This window comes from Fukomys damarensis, unplaced genomic scaffold, assembly GCF_012274545.1.
Source record: "Fukomys damarensis isolate Sample0158 unplaced genomic scaffold, DMR_v1.0_HiC HiC_scaffold_26, whole genome shotgun sequence".
Lineage (NCBI taxonomy): Eukaryota > Metazoa > Chordata > Mammalia > Rodentia > Bathyergidae > Fukomys > Fukomys damarensis.
This window is the reverse complement of record NW_022900938.1, coordinates 26257627-26279261: the sequence shown is the minus strand read 5'-3', so window position 1 is coordinate 26279261 and position 21635 is coordinate 26257627. Positions and strand designations below refer to the sequence as shown.

The 21635-nt window shown below is 37.4% G+C and overlaps 1 protein-coding gene across 3 annotated transcripts in view; it reads left to right on the top strand.

Annotated features, from left to right (window-relative positions):
- Positions 1-21635, top strand: part of Cers6 (ceramide synthase 6) — a 281534-nt gene that overhangs the window by 159050 nt on the left and 100849 nt on the right. For all 3 annotated transcript variants that reach the window (XM_010606924.2, XM_010606923.2, XM_010606926.2), the window contains exon 4: positions 11164-11221. In XM_010606924.2, coding sequence (XP_010605226.1) covers positions 11164-11221 — 58 coding nt within the window. The remainder of the gene's footprint in view (positions 1-11163; positions 11222-21635) is intronic.

The following is a 21635-nucleotide window of genomic DNA, read 5'->3' as shown; positions in this document are numbered from 1 at the left end:
CCTAAATTAATGCAAGTTTGAATCCACTCTGGGAATATAGATTTTATGTTAGAGTTTCCTAAAAGGAATTCTTAATCTCACCTTTATTTTATGTTTTAAAATATGTGGTATGATCAAAAACAGGATGTTTACATTTTAAAAATTTATTAAAGTAAAAGACATTGCCATTAATCCCTATCAAAATCCTCCCCCTTGCTTCAAACACACTTATCCCAGTGTTCTTACCCCTTTCTGAAGTAGTTCTGGAAGTCCTCTTTTGTGAGTGCCTTTAGTTGTCCTATCCTAGCTGCCTCAGTGTCTTGAACCGATGAAAATGTTGACCTTTCACGGTCATTTTGACTTTGGGGAAGAACCAGAAGTCCCGTGGTGCCAGATCTGATGAAGAAGATGGATGAAGACGCACTGTAATGATCTGACAAACCTGCCTTTCCATTGAATGTCATGTGGCAGTGGCATTTATTGTATTTTTCAATCACATTTCATAAAGATTCTCATGAAAGAGAACTTTCAGAACTGCTTCCAAAAGGGGCAAGAATGATTGGATAAATTGGTTATAAGTGAGGGAACATATTTTGAAGGTGGGTAATGGCAATGTTCTTTTACTGTAATAATTTTTAAAAGTGTAAACGTTGACCATAGTTTTAGATTACACCATGTATATGACATGGTCTTGGAACTGGAGTCAATTTACTTTCTCTCTAGTCAAGGAACATCTCTGTCCTACTCAAGCGGTAAAACCAGTGTCCAGAGTAGTCAACCAGAATAATCACAGCTTCAAAAGGAGAAATGCAACCCGTCAGCCAGCTAAGACTTCAGGTCTGTCTCTCATTTTAAAATATGGCGTCCATTGAACTTCTGGAAACAAAGTAAAATAGTAGTTGGGGTGGGGAGGGAAAAGAGAGTTACTGGTCAAAGGGTATAGATTTTCAGTTATAAGATGAATCAGTTCAAGGAATCTAATAAATAACCAGGTAAGGTAACTCATGCTTAAAGTACTTTGATTGTGTCATTCACTTCATAAAGTGCATCAAATTGTCATGATTTGTATCTTAAGATCACACAATTTTATTTTTCAGTTATAGCCCAATAAAACCGGAAAAGAACATTGTATCATAAATATTAAAAAGAAAAAAAAACCCCTAAAAGCCTAATCTTTGGAGGGAGTAACTTTGGCTAAAAGTTTGTGGGAAAAGAAAAAGAATGTGTCCGTAGCCTTAAAAAGGTGCAGTGGAGTCTTCGTGGGGTGTTGGACTCACTAAATGCAAACTAATTCAAGGGGCATGTTTTGTTCTGCAAATCAAAAGTTCAACCAAGGATCCAAGCAAAACAAAACCAATGAATAAAAGTGTGAGATCAGCAACTTTTTCAAAAATTTAGGTGTTGATTTACTTTATAAAATTTTACGCCTGTACATAAATGAACATGAAATTCCCTTCTCAGAACAGACCACATGTAGGATATCTGCTGAGTTTTTTCTAAAAATATTGGTGGTTATCCACATCCAGTCTTGACTTTAGGGTCACAATGCCCCAACAGGAAGATGAATGAGACCTGCTGTAACAAACAAGAATACTTGTTTTCTTTTACCACATTGCCTGTAAATATAGGGGAGTCACACAGTTCTCTAGATCCATGTTTCCATCTGTAGAACAAGATGGTAGATGACTGCCAAACTCCCTACATAGTTGTCAAGAAGAGTCATGGTTCAAGAAAATAAAAAACTGAAAGTACAGAAATATACTGAACTTTTATAATAAGACAGCAGTAAGACCCAATCTTTGCCTTTGGTGAGCTGTTCCCTGCCAGGGTATGCAGCTTATGTTCACAACATCAGCTTTGCATAGGCTTGCAGTGGAGTCACTCCGGGTGTGTGCGTTATACTGCTCAGAGAAAGAGAAACCACAGAAAGGGAAGGGAATCTGAGATGGCAGCTGTCAGAGTAGCTTCATTTTGTGTATTGTGATGGGAGGAAGAACTATCGTGTTATTCACAGTAACAGCAACTTAATTTATGTATTAAAATCATTAATACTTGCGTGGATTTGAATCCAAAATCCACAACTTGCTGTCTTTTTTTTTTTTTTTTAACCAGAAATCAAACTTGGCACCTTGTTCTCGAAAGGCAGGCAGCAGAACCACTGAGCTAAATCCCTGGCCCTGCTGTGTCTTTTGACGACTCACTTAAGTACCATCTTCTTACCTGTATGGTGGGAATGACTGTAGGGTCTATCCCATAGGTTCTCAGAAGATATAAATGAGTTAATATAGATGACTCTTCTGGACAGGAAAAACCAATATAGTAAAAATTGCCATACTTCCAAAATTGTTCTACAGATTTAGTGCAATCCTAATCAAAATTCCAACATCACAATTCACAGAACTCAAGAAAATAATCTTAAAGTTCATATGGAACCAGAAGAGACACCGAGTAGCAAAAGCAATCTTGGATAAAAGGAGCAAACCAGGGGGCATCACAACTTCAGGCTTGAAGTTATGTTACAAAGGCTACTGTACTAAAAATAACAAGTACCAACACAAAAACAGACATGAAGATCAATGGGACAGATTAGAGGATGCAGAAACAATCCCAAGTACATTCAATTATTTGATCTTTGACAAAGGGGCCAGAGACACATACTGGGAGAAAAACAGCCTTTTAAATAAAGGGTGTTTGGAAAACTGGCTATCCACATGCAGAAGACTGAATCCAAACACATTATCTTTCACCAACTCAAAATGAATCGAAGAACTAAAATGTTAAAACAGAAACACTTAACCTGCTGGAAGATAAGATAGGTAAAATTCTTGAAGTCATAGGCATAGGCAAGGACTTTCTGGACAAAACCCCAATTGCACAGGAAATAGTTTCAAGAATCAAGAAATGGGATCATATAAAATTAAAAAGCCTAGTAAAACAAACACATAAAAGAAACAACCAAGTGAAAAGACAACCTATAGAATGGGAAAAAATGTTTGCCAGCTGTTCCTCAGACAAGGGACTAATATTTAGAATATTATAAAAAATTTTAAAAATTAACCCCCAAATAAAAGACAATCAAAAAATAAGCAAGCAAAATGAATAGATATTTCACAGATGTACAAATGGCCAATGAATATATGAAGAGATGCACAATATTGCTGGCCATTAGCGAAATGCAAATTAAAAGAACACTGAGGTTCCATCTTACTCCAGAATGAATGGCCATCATCAAGACATCAGATAAAAACAAATGCTGGAGTAGCTGCAGGTAAAAAAAAAACCTATGTTGTTGGTGGGATTGTAAAATAGTACAACCACTATGGAAATCAATATGGAAATTCCTCAAAAACTGAAACCAGAAATTCCATTTCACCCAGCTGTTCTCCTAGGTATCTTGGTGAAAGAGTTAAAGACATTACATTTCAGTGATGCATGCATACCCATGTTTATAGCAGTACAGTTCATAATAGCTAAATTTTGGAAGGGACCCATCTATCCATCAACAAATGAATGGATAAAAAAATGTGGTATTTATATACAATGGAGTACTCCTCTGCTGTAAAGAAAGATAAACTTGAGCCCTTTGTGGGAAAATGGATGCACCTTGAGACCAAAATGTTAAGTGAAATAAATTAGGCACACAAGCTTAAATATTACATGGCTTCTCTTATATGAAAAACCCAGAATAAAAATAAAGAGCAAAATAAAATATAATAGGAAATAAGGAGATAGATTTTTCTCGAAGGGGAAAGTGACCAAGAGATGGAGGAAGAAGGAGGGAGAAGATAGGGGATATAATAAAGGAATTGGGGTGTGTTGTATACCTGTTCCAACACAACAAGGAATGTACACATGTGCTGCAAACGTACAAAAAATGGGAAGATATAAATGAGTCAAATGGGGATCAACAGATGGGTGAGGGAAGAGGAAGCGAAGGGAAGGGGATAAAAAAGGAATTAAGATGTGTTATGTACATGTACCAACTTTCTAAAGGAATGTAATCATTATGTGCTAAACACATGCACTAATAATAAACTAAAAGAAAGATGGAAGACTCTTGTGCTAGAACCAAAGTGACTACTCAAGAAATACGTTCTTGTTAATATCATTGTCATCCTCATCCTCATCCTCCTTATCATCATCATGTGATCTCCAACGAAAACTTGTGAGTAAAAAGAAAAAAATTCAAGATGACTATTTCTATTAAGCTTGAAACCCTATTTATATCATGTTAAAAGTTTATGGAAGAGCCAAGCATTGTGGCTCATACCTGAAACCCTAGCACTCTGGGAGGCTGATACAGAAGGGTTACAAGTTCAAGTCCAACTTGGTCAACTTAGCAACTTAGTGAGACATTGTCTCAAAATAAAAAATAAGAAAGGGCTAGGATATAATTCAGTGAAAAGGCGGGGAGTTCAATCCCCAGTACCAAAGGAGGAAAAAAAAAATCTGTGGAAGTGGGTATATCAGAAATAGTATGAAAGTGTCTTTGTAAGTTCTTTATAAACCCAGGTGTACTGTACTTTATTGCAGGTGTATAAAAGCTGAGTGGGATATGTTGTACCTTTCTTAATGTCTTATGAAATCATCAGCTTACGAGTTTTGACTAGAAAATACGTACTTAACCCACTTTGTGCTTAGCAATAAAATGTTTGACATAAAAAATGTCAATAAAATAACCTATACTAATTTATGCCTAAATATCCTGCCTGTTTATTCAACTGCCTAATTTCACTTCACCTGTAATAATTTCTAAGATATAGTAGGATGATTTATAGTGTGTTAAATTTTGTGAAAGAAAAACTTCACTAGCATAGAAAAGAGCTCTACTTCAAATCACTTTATGTACTTAATAAATAAGTTAATATTGTTCATTTGTTTTTTGTTTAGATGATAAAAGAATTGAAGTGAAAACTATGTCAGAATTAATTCAATTTTATAATGAAAAGAATCACAGCTTTTTGTTTGAGAATGTTTTGTGCACAATAAAAATAATTTTAACTACTTAAACCATTCCAACGTTGACTGATTCCAAATTCTTATTATATTGAATATTTAAAATTTATATTAGCTATATTTGTTATACCTCTCCCCTTTCTCGCTCATATTTGCATAGTTTCTCAAGATAGTTGACAAATTATTTGATCAAGGACTCTCAGTTAAAATAAACTTAAAAGTAAATGAATGAAGAAAGCACACTGTATGTTTAGTAAGAAATTGGAGGTCATTTTAAGAGTCATTCACAAAGCACTATGTTTATTGTCAGAAATGAAAAGATAAATAAGACTCCATCTTATTCTTTTAACTTACAAGCAACTCGGAGGTTTGTGGCAATAATCAAGATGTAGAAAGGAGTAAATAAAAGAATGTCAGAAGACCACAGTGCTTTCATTGTTTCAGCACTCAAGACAGGTGGCCTCACAGAACAACCAGCACTTGATGTCAGTCCTGCAGGAGTGATGAGTGCATAGGACAGAGAAGGGCCCTTAGGTAGTGTCTGTTGTCTTTAGTTGATATAGTAGTATTTTCACTGCCGTTATGGTTTGGATCTTTAATGTCGCCAAAGGCCCGTTTGTTAAAAGACTCGGTCTGCACCTGTGGTGGTGCTCCTGGGAGTTGGTAGAGCTTTAAGAGGTACAGCCTAGCAGGAGGAACTTAGCTCACTGGCGGAGCACCTTTGAAGAAGATACTCAAGCCCTAGCCCCTCCTCTCTCTCTGTTTCTTAGCTACCATGAGGTGAACAAGCCTCCTCCACCATAAACTCCCGCAGTGATGTACTGCGCTGCCACAGGCCCAAAGCAACCATGGACTGAGCCCCCTCAGACTGGGCCAGAACAAATCTTTCCTCAGAAATTGTTCATCTCAGCTACCTTGCGATACTTGGTGATTATTGCAATAGTGGAAAGCTGACTAACACACTGCCCTAGAATTGAAAAGAAGTGCCAGGGGTGCAGTCCTCCCTTGTCCTGCATTTGCACTGAGTTATTTTCTATTCACGAGAGACTTTTCTCCTTCTGTGATACCCATTAAAATCCTCCAAGTTAGAAAACCATTTTGGCTGAATACCTTGTCTTTGATTTTCACTTGTATAAAATCAGGAGGAGGCAGCATAGCCTAGCATGGTCAAGAACTTGGATGCTGGGATCCCACTACCTCGCTTCCAATTCCTAACTCTCCCGTATTATCTCTGTGGCCTTTGGCAAACTATTAAACCACTTTATACTCAACTCCTCATTTGAAATTTTTTTAAAAAGGGATGATGATAATAGTGTCCACTTTGTTCTGTGAAATAGCTATATTAAATAAGTTCTTATTTCTAGAGTGCTTAGAAAACACTGTGGTACAGAGAAAGCAGTTCATAAGTGTTATGAATAAAATTACTCCTCACTGCCTGCACTGTTCTCCCTAGAATGGCATGCTGAGTTAATCTCAGGGTCTCCTCTGATTTTTTTTTCTGTTCTGCCTTCTCTGTAGTTCAGGATCCCTGTGCCATTTGGGTGACATTCGAAAGCAAGATATGAGACCTCACACTCTGATTCTCTGCTCATGTGAAACATTCAATTAGTCCTGATTTTATTGAAGAGTCCTGGCCAGCCTTGTATAAAAAGCCAGATTCAGTGGGTTTTTTACTAACTTCCTATTTAAATTTCAGATTTGATGGATATAAAAGGTTTCTATATCTTCGCAAATATAGTACAGCCCACTGGCTTCTCTAGGGCTTCTCTGATCCTGAGAGTTTGGCAGGGGTCTTTAAAGTCATTGTTAGGTTTGCGTTTTGGTTTTGCCCCTTCTCAACTGTGTAGCCTTGGGCGAGCGAACCCCTGGGCCTCTGGTCCCAATACAGCTTCCTCTTCTGAAGTCTTTGGGAGCCTGTGGTCCTTCTGAGCATCTTCTACAGACAGTTTAGGATTCAGCCCGTTTCAGCTTACTAAGATAGCAGCACTTTTTTTTTTTTTTTTTCCTCCCTGCTTTCAAGGCTACAGGATAGGGTCCCTATTCTCCATGCTGTTTTCTCATCCCTGAGTTAGGCTTCACTTAAGGTCCCTCTTCTGCTGGCTTTCTGGTTCATTCATAAAGGCACAGAGGAATATTTGTCTTCAACTGACTGTTTTTAACCAAAATTCATCTTTAAGTTTTTATAAAAATGTATTTATCTTGTAGTCGAAACAATAACATCTTTTGTGACCATGAATTGAATTTGTTTCTTCTTCATTTTGTGGTTTCATTTAGCCTGAGGATTCATCCCTTGATTATTGTTAAATATTTTATATTATTACTTAAGAACAATTTAGCAGTGAAATGTAGGGTAGTGTTACTGCCTTTTTATTGTAAGGTTATACTTTTTGAATCTGAAGTTTTTGTTTGATGGGTTTGAGTTGGCTTGAGCAATATTTTGTAAGTAACTTTTTAGTCTGCACTAATTAGTAGTATATTTTCAGAACTTTTAATTATGAAAATATATTTCAGACTCCTTTACAAATGAAAGGCAGCCCGAGTGGCAGTGGCTTTCTTTGACTGAGTCTTCTGTTTTTCTGGCACTTAGTAAATTTGGAGAAATTTACAACCAGCTAGACATTTTCTCCTTTTACAGTGACTCATTTTCATTTGACTTATGTGTTGAACTGTTTTGTTTTCATGCCTGAATATTGAAGGATTTTTTAAATGTACTTTTACTATAGGATTCAAAATTATTGTCAAAATATAGCTTTGAATTGATAGTGTTTAGAATACAATGTAATTCTCTTCTTCAGTTCAGCTTTGTGTCTTTGATTTTGATTACTATTTCAGTTCTTGTATTTTCTCAGAAACAGTTCTAATCAGACTTTTTGTTGGTCCCAAGGATCTAGGATCCTTTCCCATATGTGGGCTGTATTAGGATGGTAGGATGTTTGCCCTCTATCTGTGTCAATGATTTCATCTCCGTTGTGCGTCTGTAAACCACCCCCCCACACCACCCATGAGAGATGCTGTATTTCATTATCCTTTTTTAGAAAACCTATCATCTCTTTTTATCTTGCCCAGCAAGCTTTGATTGATTTACAGCATTCTACTTTTGTTTTTGGAGATCATTTCTTTTTGTATCATATTGATAATACCAAATACTGCCCTAAAATTTACTTCTGATTCCTGTAGAAAGTCATCTGTTCTTCCTTTGAATATCTAGCATGCTTTTTGCTCTCCATATTCAGTACTGCTTTGTAGATTCATGCTGACATTTAGCTGTTATTTTTACTGTATTCCTGAGTTTTGAAATACCCATGTGGACCTGCTCACAGAAAGCACGCATATGTTGTCCTTGGCCTCACTCTCTGTCCTCTGTTTGTTAATAAAATTCTTCTTTAGCTCTCTGACCTTGTAGCAGGTTGATGTTTATAGGTGCTGACCCACTTTCGGCGAACTAAGACAGCTGTCACCAATGCCTTGTTCTCTGTTACTTTATACAGTATATGAGTTATGTAAGAATGCAACACTTTCAAAACCATCTTGTCCCTAAATCTGCCTTTTTTCAGCTACAACTGCCAGGTTGCAAAGTACTTCCCTTTATTTCTAGTTATTAAAAAAAAAAAAAGCAATCACTGAGGTGGGTGGGGAATGGAGGGATTCCTGCCACTCAGGAAGCACCATCATTCATGACCAAGAGCCACCTAGCTTTCTGACTGATAAGGATTTTTGTGTTTCTGTTCAGGGTAGCAAAAAATGAAGAAAGAGAAGATGTGCAGATAAGAAATTTCCTACTTCCTTTAAGGCTCATAGCTTGTTCTCCACACTTCTAGTCAAACTTCTTAAGATACTTTTATTCACTTACTATTGCAAGACTTCTTCCTTAATTTTAGCAGTAGATTGAAGGTCATGTTTTACTTTTTTTGAGGTTAGATGCAACTTTACTTACCTCTTTCTTTAGAGATATTTTAGTGGAGAGTTGGGAGAGTCTGTACCATGGGTTGGCAGCAAGTATTTAAAACTGTATTTATAGGAGATGCTGCAAATTAAAAACAAATTTTTTTCATGTTGCAAAATGCTTGAAAATTTTGCTTCCTGAAGATTATTTTGTGGAAATAAACTCTGCCTTATAAATATTCATCACAAGTTGTGATTCAAATGACAGAGGCATCAGTGTTCCTGTAATAGAACCCATGTCTTATGAAAACTGGGTCACTTTAGTGATGAAATAAAATGCATATACATAAGTAATGGTAGAAATCCCAATAGCTTGTATAAAATTCTTATTATACATAAAAGCTGCCGGACCACTGCCTGCTAACAATAGTCTTAGAGCTGAAACAGCTTTAACAAATCATTTAATAAGGAAGTTGCAAATTCAGTTACCTTCAGGAGACAGAAGGGAAGGCAGATCCTTGGAGCAGGCTTGTTCCATACAATAAGGAGAGTCAGGGACTACAGAAAAGTAGGGATTGATACTGTCAAACCTTTGAGTCATCTTTAGAGTTACAAACCCACTCTCCCATTATAGAGATTGGACCGAGGTCAAGGGATATTAACACATCGCCCCTAAATTAGGAGGATCTATGGACTTAAGCACAGCTAGCTACATAACTTGTAGAATATGGTGCAAAATAAAATGTAGGGCCCCTTGTTCAACAGTGAACAATTTCCAGATGGTGACACCAGAGCCTTATGCTGAACACGGGGTCCTGTCTTCTGCATAAATCATAAGCTGATGAAGCCATACTGGTTTTAACTTCTGATCGAGAGTTTGTAGTCCAAACAGAGAGATGAGCACAGGTACTCTCACCCACATCCACCAAGACATTGATAATACAGATGGGGTTAAAATTAAGCTTTTTACTTTGATACTGTGTAAATGAATCATCTTTATTTACATAAGAGCTTTTGTATGAAGTTTGAGAATCATTGCTTTTCCACTATTGTTTGGAAACTTTGGCTGAATCATTATTTCTTCTATCAGTTTTTATCGTTCCATCTTGAATTCCAATTTTATGAGTTATTAGTTGGAGATTTTTAATCGTAAGATTCAAAGATCTTTTCTAAGAGTCCTGACTGAATTCCAGAATGTTTGAAGCAAGAGTCAGCCAAGGAATGGATCTGCTTGTGAAAGTCTAAGGACACCTTGAGTCTTACTCAGTTGTTGGGAAACTTGTATCATTATTTTTTCCCCCTGTTTGAATGTAACTGTCGCTTCTTTTAGATGAGTTTGTGTATCATTTGAATCTTCTTATAAAGTTGCTTTTCATTGTTACCCTATTTGTAATTTTTACATGGCCATCAAGCAGAAAAAGCAGTTTGGCTTCTGCTGGACTGAAAGGTGACCAGTCACTTTCTCCTTTGTGTTCATTTACAACCCACAGTCCAAGGTTCCACAATAATACGGCCTCAAGAATGCTGTGCAGTGATGTCCAGCCAGCTATTCCAGGCATATTTCTTCATGTTTGAAAAGTGCAAGAGAGAAAATTGAGAATTGAGTACTAGGCAAGAAATTTGTTGGTAATCAACAAACAAACAAAGATTTACACACCCTAAAATCATTTAAAAATTAAAAAAACCTTTGAAACATTGTCCTCCTTAAAAAGTGAGTCTACCAGCAGGACCTAAAATGGCATAATACTATTCTTCATAGTTGTAATTTGAGCTCTTAGTCTGCATGTCTTCCTTTAGCAACATCCCCACAGATATTGATGAATAGTTGGTAATAAAACCAAAAAATCTTACGTAGTTTAAAAATACTAAAGCTTATGTTTTCAAATAGATATGTTATGTGAAGTTACCAGTATCTCAATCAGACAGATAATTCAAATACCTTCATGTTGTTGAACTGTACCCCTTTATGAGTGATCAACAAGAATAAATTCACATTGCAGGGAAGGAGCAGAGAATGGGTGAATACAGTTATCTAATAAAAGTTAGGAAGGATTATTGCTACTTAAAACATTTACTGTGGGGCCGGGGACTTAGCTCAGCGGTTTGGTGGCCTACCTTGCAAGCGCAAAGACCCAAGTTCAATCCCCAGTACCAAAAAAAAAAAAAAAAAGCCATTTACTGTGAGCCATGCACATGAATTTATGTGTAGCTAGTGACTGCTCCTCAAATTTAATCCCTTTTTATTGGGGGGGGGCAAATATAATGAACTGTTTTCCCTCCTGCCTTTCAGAATATACTGTGAGATATATAAACTGAATATCATTGAATTTTTTTAACCTTCTACAGGTGGAGATTTTCATTTTACCTGTATGTATTTTCCTACGGAGTTCGGTTCCTGAAAAAGGTAGGATCTGTTAGATTACTTTATATAATTTCTGTGTAACTATTAATGATATCCCATTACAGTTCCTTCCATAGTTATGTTTTCCTTGCTACTGCTTTGCTAAATCCTGCATGAAATAGGGCACCTTAATCTATGAAAATAATTATTTGTGGCTGTCATGGGCTTTTTCCAAGTTATTTTAGTGTTTGCGGATACTACTAATGATTTAGGCTGCTTAAATTCAAGACTCATGGAGACTTATTTTCTCATAGTGATAATAACTAATTTGGCATAAGATGGGAAATTATTTTTAAAAGTACTTTATAGAGCTAGGCATAGTGGCACAAGCCTGTAATCCCAGAACCCTGGGAGGATGAGCCAGGAAGTTTGCAAGTTTGAACCCAGCCTGGGTAATTAGCAAGATCCTGTCTCAAAAAAAAAAATTATTTTTTAAAGGTCTGGGGATGTAATCAATGCAAATGTCCTGGTTTCAGTCCCAAGCACTGTCAAAAAAATAAAGTACTATACAAGAGTAACCTCTAAAATGTTATCACTGTTATTTTTATTACAAAAATATCTCTGAAATGGGGCATGTGCCAGGTGGCCTTACTAGTAAATCTTATAAATACTGACATGAAAATTTGAAATGTTTTTATTTAAAAAATTAGATCTATCAGATGTTGCCTGCGTATAGTAAATTTTATTGTAAATAGCAGTTTTCTATTATTGTAGTTTCCTAAGGAGAATAGTCTTTCAAATTTGTCTAAAAAAAAAAAAAATAGACTGGCTGTAGGGCATTTATACTTAGAACTTTTACTACCCTGGAAGAGGAGGTAGCATTGGAGGATATTTCAGCTGACCTGGGAGAGTTGTACTTCAAGGGAATGTGTGCTTGCTGACCAAGGTCAAGATTGGGAATTCACGCCAGGTTCTGTTGCTGAGAGGCTTTGCTGGAATGAAAGGGAAAATAGGGGTCCAGGAGTGCTCTCTCGCCTTTTCCCCAGGTGTGCTGGGCATGGTTCGCTTTAGCTGTCACACGGTAAGTGTGGCTGTCTGTCATCAGGACAGGAAGCACTTTCTTCGACACTTAGCTCTGGCTCGCTTGTCCATAAACACACGAAATAGAATGAGAATAGCTACTGTTCACCAGCCCAGAGTGGACTGTTTAAGGCAGTAAGAGGACTTCTCAATAGTATGTGTGCATGAAACTTGTTTTTCCTTAAACTCTATTGATTTCATACCAGATTCCTTTCAACTTGCTCTGGTTATAACAAATGTTTAGAAAAGGAAAAAAAGAATTAGGCATTTCTCTGGATGAATTAACTTGTATTGGGGGTTTCTCTCTGTGATGCTGTCTAAGCATTATTTCATTTTGGATGAGTTTTATGGTTTTGTGTTCCTTAAAATGTGCGATAGAAATGTGAGCGTAGAAACCATGTGACTGAAATACCCGTGGAGCACTTCATAAGCCCTGCAACCCTCGTAATTCACAGTCAGCGAAGCAGAATTCCAGAGAGGGTAGGTGGCATTCTGAAGGTTACACAGTTCCTTTACTCAAAACCAAACCAGATTCTTCCAAGCTTTCTGACCACTTTACCAGCATGGTCTAATTTCAGTATTGTTTCCAAATGAAAGTTAGAAAAGTTGACACAACCAGCTCTTCATTCCAATTTGTATAACTTTAAGTACTTTAATAGATATCTATGATGTTTTTATCAGCTTTCTTGGAAAAGATAACATTTACCAATCTAAAACAAGAGAAAAATTACTGTGGATTCAGCATCAAATATAATCTAAGTAATTCAGATTTTCACAATATTGTAAATATTTTAAAATAAAATTCATGTTCACCAAAAGATCATAACTTTATCCTTCAGATTTTTCTAAAAAGAATAATGTGAAGATTCTCAGGATCCCAGAGTAATGGACTGGTTTTAAGAGGTGGGAAACTATCACTGTCTCTCATTCCCACTGTAAAAAAATGTGATTTTTTTTTTTAACATGGGCTATTGGGAAAATTCCTTGCAGTTTGCATACTCAGGTTCTTTCTGCCTTTAGGTTACATAAACTTGTTATGATGCATCCTCTCAGATGGATTAAGTAGGTATGTTTTCTACCCTTAGAGAATAGGGAAGTAGACACTTTTCAGCAATTATCTTACAGACACATAAATGAACTCTTAGGTACAAGTCATTACTAGATTGGTGAAAAATAATTAAATAGTTTAAAGTAATCCTTGTTCCATGTAGTCTGCTCCTGTTATTGCTCTACATAAGTGACTCTGCTCGTAAATACATTGGGCAGGAACAAATACTTTTGTCAAAGAAGATACATAAATACTTGAGGTGCTCTGAAATCCTAACAAACAGAATACTCATACAGATCATTGAGGTTTCCTAGCTCCTGAAAAGAAGCACATATTATCCTTTTTTTTTTTTTTTTTTTTTTGGTACCGGGGATCAAACTCGGGTTCTTGTGCTTGCAATGCAGGTGGCGAAACCACTGAGCTAGATCCCCAGCCCACATATTATGCTTTTAAAAAGCTATCTTTCATATACTGTTCCTTTTATTTGTATTTATTCATGGGAGTTTCTATTGAATGGCATCCTTTAAATACTTTTTTTTTCTTTTTGGTACCAGGAATTGAACTCAGGGACTTGCTTTTGCCAGGCAGACGCTGTGCTACTGGGCTACATTTCTAGCCCCTTTAAATAATTTGGGTCCCTTGATTTACTCATTAAAAAAAAAAATGTCACCAGAAGGCAGTATATATTTATGTGCTACTAGAATTTAGGTAAAATTTTTCTTATACTCTGCATGTTAAGCTAATTTATTTCCAACTTTTTGACCATGTGGTACATTTTATATCACAATTCATTTTGCACACAATGCTTGGGTATAATTAAAAGAAAGTTACTTAAGGTATTTCTGTTTTCAACTTCATATCCATTTGGGGCCAATTAGAAGACAGAAACCATAAGAGGCATTTTAGGAGTTGCTATAATTTGAAAAATCATTAACCAAGGGAATTATTAAGTCTCTATTCCTCAAGGTAATTGAATTGCTGACTGTGGACTACGGGAGTTTGATGAGAGAAGGAGCTTCCAGTAGGACATAAATCACCTCACTGCTTCTGCTTGAGAGTCCACCTGTGAAGTCAGATTGGCTGAACTAAACTGTGCCTAGTGATACAGTTAATCTGCACTCTGGTGTGAGCTCCTTTGTCGTCGCGGACCCGTGACAGTCATTTCAAGAAGTGGCTTTTTCCTCTAGAGCTATACCGAGGTGTCATGGAGATAGTAATAGCAGCAATATGGTACCTCTCTGAGGACCAAGGGATTACAGGGAGAGGTTGGCATTATCAGAACCTAGAAGCTCCAGGGAAGAGCCCTGGAGCCTGGTAAAGACCGCAGAGCTGAGGATGCTGGCCAGCTGGTGACCCCAAGGGAGCACAGAAAAGCCGACTGAGAGTGTAGAGAAACTACAAGCTGCCACCAGCTGCTGCAGCAGAGTGAAGATACATTGTCGGGGTGGGGTGGGGGTGAGAGAATCGGAAGGAAAATAGAAAAGAGCACATCATACTTCCCTCTTGCGTCCTTACACCTTCCTTCTTATGCTTTTGAGAGGCCCCAGCCCCTTAGAGTCAGCAGAAGTACAGTTTGCAGAGACCAAGCTCTGGGCTGAGAGCAGCAATTCAGGGACCAGCTCAACCTTACCACAGTGCTACGGTCTGTGATGTGCCTTTGGCACCAGCTAACACAGATCTTTGCTTTAGTGGTAATGAAAATTAAACATAAGCGGCAGTGTGAATTTACAGGTGGAGCATCTAGAGGAGGAACACTGTGATGAAGAGGCGCAGGCTGTCGCCTGAGGGTGCTCTCAGTCCATGTGAGCTCTGCTGGAATCTAAGGTAACTGTAGGTTCAGGACAAGCACTCTTCTGGGAGAAGGTGGTCTGTCTTGAAGGTTGATGAAATTAGTTAAGTAAGTTTAGGGCTTAAACTTGCTTTGCGAACTTTTAGACAAGATACTTCCTAAATGACTAAAGTGCCTGTATGCAGAGATGAGAAAGATCTGACCCAGCATTTCACAAAACGAAGGTCAAGCTTTGTTCTAATTTTAGTTACCTAATAGACATTGAAGGCCCAAGTGGAGAAGCATAGTTTTTGGTGAAAACCCCTATTTTTTTCTTTATTGGTACATTTTAGGTAGACAGTACAGTTACATTCATCATTGGAATATTGTACCTTTACATGACAGGTCTTGGTTCTTATTTTCCCCCATTCCTCTGGCCTTTCTTCACCCCCTCCACCCTTCCCTATTTACAAAGACTTTGTTTCCATTTTTTCCCTTTTCTCTTATTTTTTCTTTGCCCTTCTTACCCTACCTCTCCCACTTCCCCTACACCTTTAGATCTTTTTTTCCTATTACACAATATCAATTATACATTTTGATCCTTATTTACACGTTAAGTTTATCACACCAGGAGGAACTATTCTGTATCCTATTAATTTCACTTAAGAATATGTCCTCAATGTGCATCCACTTAGCTATTAATGTCTCTATTTTCTTGTTCTTTATGGCTGAGTAGTACTCCATTTTATAAAAACAAACAACATTTCTTTATCAAGTCTCCAGTTGATGGGCAGTTAGGCTGTTTCCAAGTTTTAGCTATTACAAACTGTGCCACTATAAACATGGGTGTGCATATATCAATATGGTGTGATTCTTTTAATTCTTTTGGGAAGATACCCATTAGGGAAATAGCTGGGTCAAATAGGACTTCTAATCCGAGTTGTTTGAGGTATCTCCACACTGATATCCACAGTGGTTGCACCAGTCTGCACTCCCAACACCGACAGTGAGGAAGGGTTCTTTTCTCCCCACAGCCCCACCAACATTTGTTATTGGTTGATTTCTTGATAACAGCCATTCTATCAGGGGTAAGGCAGAATCTCGAAAACCACTTCTAAGTCAGTGTCTTAGAAGAAAATACAAATCAAGCTTTCAATGACTAATGAGTTAGGGTCCCAGGAGTTTATCCTCTGTGCCTGTAGTGGTCTCTGACTCTGTCATATCTGTGTCACTCTGGTAATATTGTATTTATTACACTTACACATTCTGGCTGCCACTTAGTGTGCCGACTTCATGGCAGACCACCAGGTGAACGTGTAAAGTTGAAAAGCATTCTCCAGACTGGGCCCTGTGCCCATTCATACTTTGAACGTCCATGTGCAGCCTTAACCAAGATGAAGCCTGTGATTGTGTTACATGGCTGCTCTTCAGAGATCACCAGTAAAAGCAAGTGTTCCTCTGGTATCATGTTTCAAGATACTCTCTTTTGTTTCATTGGTTAGTTTGGCATCTTTCTGAAAGACGGCTATCCTTTTTCCTGTTTGAGGGTGAAAATAAATACTGTCTAGCATTAGAATGTGTATCCATTTTCATAGAATACCAGCATTGAAGGGCTGGGAATTTAGCTCAGTGGTTCCACCACCTGCCTCGTAAGTGCAAGGACCTGAGTTTGATCCCCAGTACCAGGAAAAAAAAAAAAAAAAAACAAAAAAACAAAAAAACAAAGTTAGAATACCAGCACTGGGGAGGGACTCTAAGGATTGAGTCTTCCATATTTCTCATTTCAGAAAAAGAAACAGTTTTCAGAAACAAGGGTAAATTGACTTGCCTGAGGCAAAACTGGAAGCCTACTTTAGAGATGTCAGACTCTCGGGTTCAGTTTAAGCAAAATAAAACATTTTTTCAAAAAAAACTAGCAGTTCAACTTATTATTACTTTTTAAAGCTAGTAAGTTCACCTGATTCATTAGTTTAGTCTTGTCAGTTAGAAGAACATTTAGATAGAGATCAAGATGGAGTAATCAGTCTTGGTATTACCAATTGTGTTTTCTTGGCTTACATTCGGATGTAGTTATATTCTGCTTCTCGAAACAGTTTTTTCCTCATTTTTCCTATAAAATCAGCAAATAATGCTTGCCCTGACACTCTCAGCTTGTGTGTGTGCAGGAGTATTTGGAAGTTATAAAGTATTTAGAAACATAAAGCTTTATACTAATTATTACAGATTGAGAGTTGGGCTGTGCTGGGAATTGTGAATGCCTAAATGTACCATAAACTTTTTTTTTTCCTCATTGAGTTTATTGGTACATTTTAGGGATACAGTACAGTTACATTCATTATTGGATCTTGTACCTTTACATGACAGGTCTTGGTTCTCATTTTTTTCCCTTTGTCCCTGCGCTCCCTTCACCCCCTCCTCCCATCCCCATTTACAAACATTTTATTTCCATTTTTTTCATTTTCTCCTATTGTTTTTCTTTCCTTTATTACCTTTCCCCTACCCTTCACACTTTCCCTATACCTTTAGCCCTTTTCTTCCTATTTCACATTGTCAGTTAACTCATTAGGATCTTATGTACTATTATAGTTTGTTCACACCAGAGAAACTGTTCGGTATTTACACATGTGTGTAAATCTTATTTATTTCACTTAGGAGTATATCCTTAATATGTATCCATTTTCCTATGAATGAATCTAATTTCTCATTCTTTATGGCTGAGTAGTATTAAAAAGCTTCTGCACTGCAAAAGAAACCATCAACAAAACTAAGAGACAACCTACAATGTGGGAAAAATGTTTACCAGCTGCTCCTCAGACAAAGGACTATTATCTAGAATATATAAAGCACTCAAAACTATCAGCACCCCCAAATATAAGGCATCTGAAATGAACACATTTCTCAGACAAAGAAGTAAAAGCAGCAAGTAAATATATGAAAAAATGCTCCACATCACCGGTCATTCGAGAGATGAAGATAAAAATAAAACTGAGATTCCATCTCACCCCACAAAGAATGGCTACTATCAAGAAATCACACAATAACAAATGTTGGTGGGGCTGTGGGGAGAAAGGAACCCTTCTCCATTGTTGGTGGGAGTGCAGACTGGTGCAACCACTATGGAAATCAATATGGAGATACCTCAAAGAGCTGGGACTAGAGGTTCCACTTGACCCAGCCGTCCCTCTGCTGGGTATCTTTCCAAAAGAATTAAAAGAATCACATCACAGTGATATATGCGCACCCATGTATATAACGGCACAGTTTGTAATAGCTAAAACATGGAAACAACCCATTTGCCCATCGGTTAGAAACTGGGTAAAGAAGGTGTGATTTTTCTATAAAATGGAATACTACTCAGCCATAAACTTTTAAATTTAAGTACTGTACTCAGGATTTAAATGCTATACTGCTGCCATCTTCTGTAAGATCCCTTGTGACTATGTTTTGATACTTGCAAATAGATAAGCATATAGTCTGGAACATAAATAATCTGGACTAATTTTAGGAAGTTCTTCAGTGCCCACCCACTCTCTTGCATATTTTCTTATTAGTTTTATGCATTTCACTTGCCTGACTCCATTTTCCTTCTTCTTTTTTTGGGGGGGTACCGCGGATTGAACTTGGGACCATGCACACTTGAGGGGCAGGTGGCAGCACTGCTGAGCTAAATCCCCATCCCCCCTTTTTTTTATTAACTTGTGGCTGGCATTCTGTCTGGGGGGAGCATCCCGAGGACAGTGAGAAACTAGAGATAATGAGACACAGTTAGAATCCTGAAGAAGGATTTGGAAGATTTGGGTTGGAGGTCCAATTAGGTCATTAAATAAGCCTCATGCTCTCTGAAATTTAATTGTTCCATCTCTTAAATCAGTAATATGGACCAGCATAACCCCTTTCAGCTTATAGCTCATAATTCAGTTAAGAAATTAAAAATCATGATAACTGGTGCAACCTGCTAAGAAGATAACAGCAATATGGCAGAATCATCATAGTTAATGCATTTGATGCGGTGATCCAACTTCTGTAAATTCATCCCGAGGAAAGAATCATGCAGAATATGGGTGTGTAGAGTTATTTATTAGAACTTAAAATATATCTGAATAGGTACACACATGACATAGCAAATCCAAAACAGAATGTAAAAAAGTCTTAATGTTTGATAACAGTAGAACCATTTAAATTGTGATCAGTGACAAAATTGCATGCGATTCTTTAAAAATAGCTACAGTAACTACTACTTTAATATTTATAGTCCTATTCAAAAGTTCAATAAAACTTTACATGAAAACAAATAATGAACTCATTTGTATATTTTTTGTGTTGTAGCTATACATAAGGGCAGTGGGTAAAAATGAAAAGATTCTTTTTATAGGAGTAGAAAAATGGATATACTTTCAAAAATATATTTAGTATTTTCCTATTACACAGTTCACTCTAAAATGTAAGAATTAGGAGGGAAATGATTATGCATAGATTTAGCTATAACTGTATAATAAAAGTGCATGAAGTTATAAACATTGAATGGAAAAAATGAAAATTAAAAGTTGACTTCCATTTAAATGGCAAAGAAATACACAATTTTGGTAAAAGAAAAAAACAAACAACAAAAAAAAACCAAACTCAGTTGCAGTTCTTCCTGCCCTAGTATTTAAATTTTCTCTTAGAGGGTCCCCTCAGAGGATTGTGGTGCCCAGAGTGCCTTGGAATGACCCTATCATAGATCTTTAAGGCACTTTTGTAGTTGTCTTTGTGTTTCTGTTAAGGTGTGAACTGTTTCCATGGAAGATTTGCATAGTCTGCATTAGGAAATAATGTGAACCCTTCATTCTGCGAAGCACTTTAAAAAGAATTTTTCTCACTTATTTGGAATGGGATAATGACTTGGAGACATTATTTGTTTACTGGGCAGCTAGGATGAAATTTTGAATCAGTGGTAGTAATAATCGCAGTCATAATAATGGTAATTATACCTGTGTTGAGCACTTGCTATAGACCAGGCATATGTTAATCACTTAACATTTATTTCTCATGTGTTATATAATTCAGGTCCTTATCCTTATAGAAGAAGAAACCAAGTACCAGGGTTTATACAGGATGAGCAGTTTTCATGAGACCACTTAGCTAGTTGAGGGCAGAGGGGCTGCTGAAATATAAACCAGATAATTTTGCTCTACAGGGGTGATTAGGACTAGCCAGTTAAAAATGAAAGCTATGGGTGTTTTGTTTTGTTTTGTTTTGTTTCAGTGCCAAACTAATCTCTTACATGTAGTGGTTTAGTAATCACACTCCCTTAACTCCAGAATCACACTTTCCGGATTCACCTACCTCTGAAAAAGAAAGTCCCACCTCATTCACATGAGGCTTTGGGTCCATCTCCCAGTACAAGTGATTACTGTTGCTTTTACTGAATGATACTTGCCTTTCTGTAATTATTGTAATGTCTCCTGGATTTGGCACTTTTATCAAGCCATCATCCTATCTTCATAATATATCTTCTTCATACTATATCGACTTTGTAGAAACTCCTTTAATAAAAATAAATGAACTTAACATTTCAAAGGCTACCAAAATAACACTCATTTAGATGCATTCATTAGTAGTCCCCTAAAGGCATAGACTTTTCATGAGTTTAGAGGAAAAGCCATGGTCCTTATTTATATGCTGTGACAAAGCTGGCTTTACAGGCTTACTCTGGCTGCGGGCGGTTCCTCAGAACTGGATTGCATTAATATTCACTCCCTGTTTCCATGAGGAGTAGAGAGCTAGGAAGTCACAAGAGAGTCCAGGTCACTTAAGATGAAGTATTGATCCATCTGTCAAACTCAGTACCTCCACATTCACTCTGCATTAGCTGAGTCATCATCAGGGACCTCTCTGACACTCAAAGAAAAATCATTTGCTGAATTCAACAGGAAAGACTTTTTTTTTTAATACTGTGATTGATGCCAGAGGCACTGTACCACTGAGCTGCATCCTCAGCCTTTTAAAAATTTTGTATTTTGAGACAGATTCTTGCTAAGTTGCCCATACAGCACTTTTAATTTACAGTCCTCCTATCTGACCCTCCCTGATTGCTGGGATTACAGGTGTGCAGTTGTAGAGGCACAGAGATACCCAACAACTAGACCACACACCAAGAGGTCTGACAGGAGATTTAATTAGGGAAGGCAGGTTAGGGAGAGAGAAGGGAGGGAGGGAGAGAGAGAGAGGGAGGGAGAGAGAAAAGAGAGAGAGAGAAAAGAGAGAGAGGGAGAGAGAGAGAGAGGGAGAGGAAAGAGAGGGAGAGGAATAAAGAGAGGAAGGTCCTTTTATTGGTTTTGGGCTGGGCTATTGCTTATTTATGAGGCACGGGCTACCTTTAACCTATCACAGGCCAGGTTGCCCTTTATGGGTTCGGTCCTGCAGAAACAGGTTTATCCTCTCCAGACTGCTGTGGCCTTGGGGATGGGGGGACTAAAGATAAGAGCATGAGGTCTTTTTAAGAGCCAAGAAGCACCAGGAGAATACAGCCTGTGATGGCAGCGTCAGGTCCCTAACAGCAGTCATTGTACCTGATTTAAGAAAGCATTATTTTCATTTCA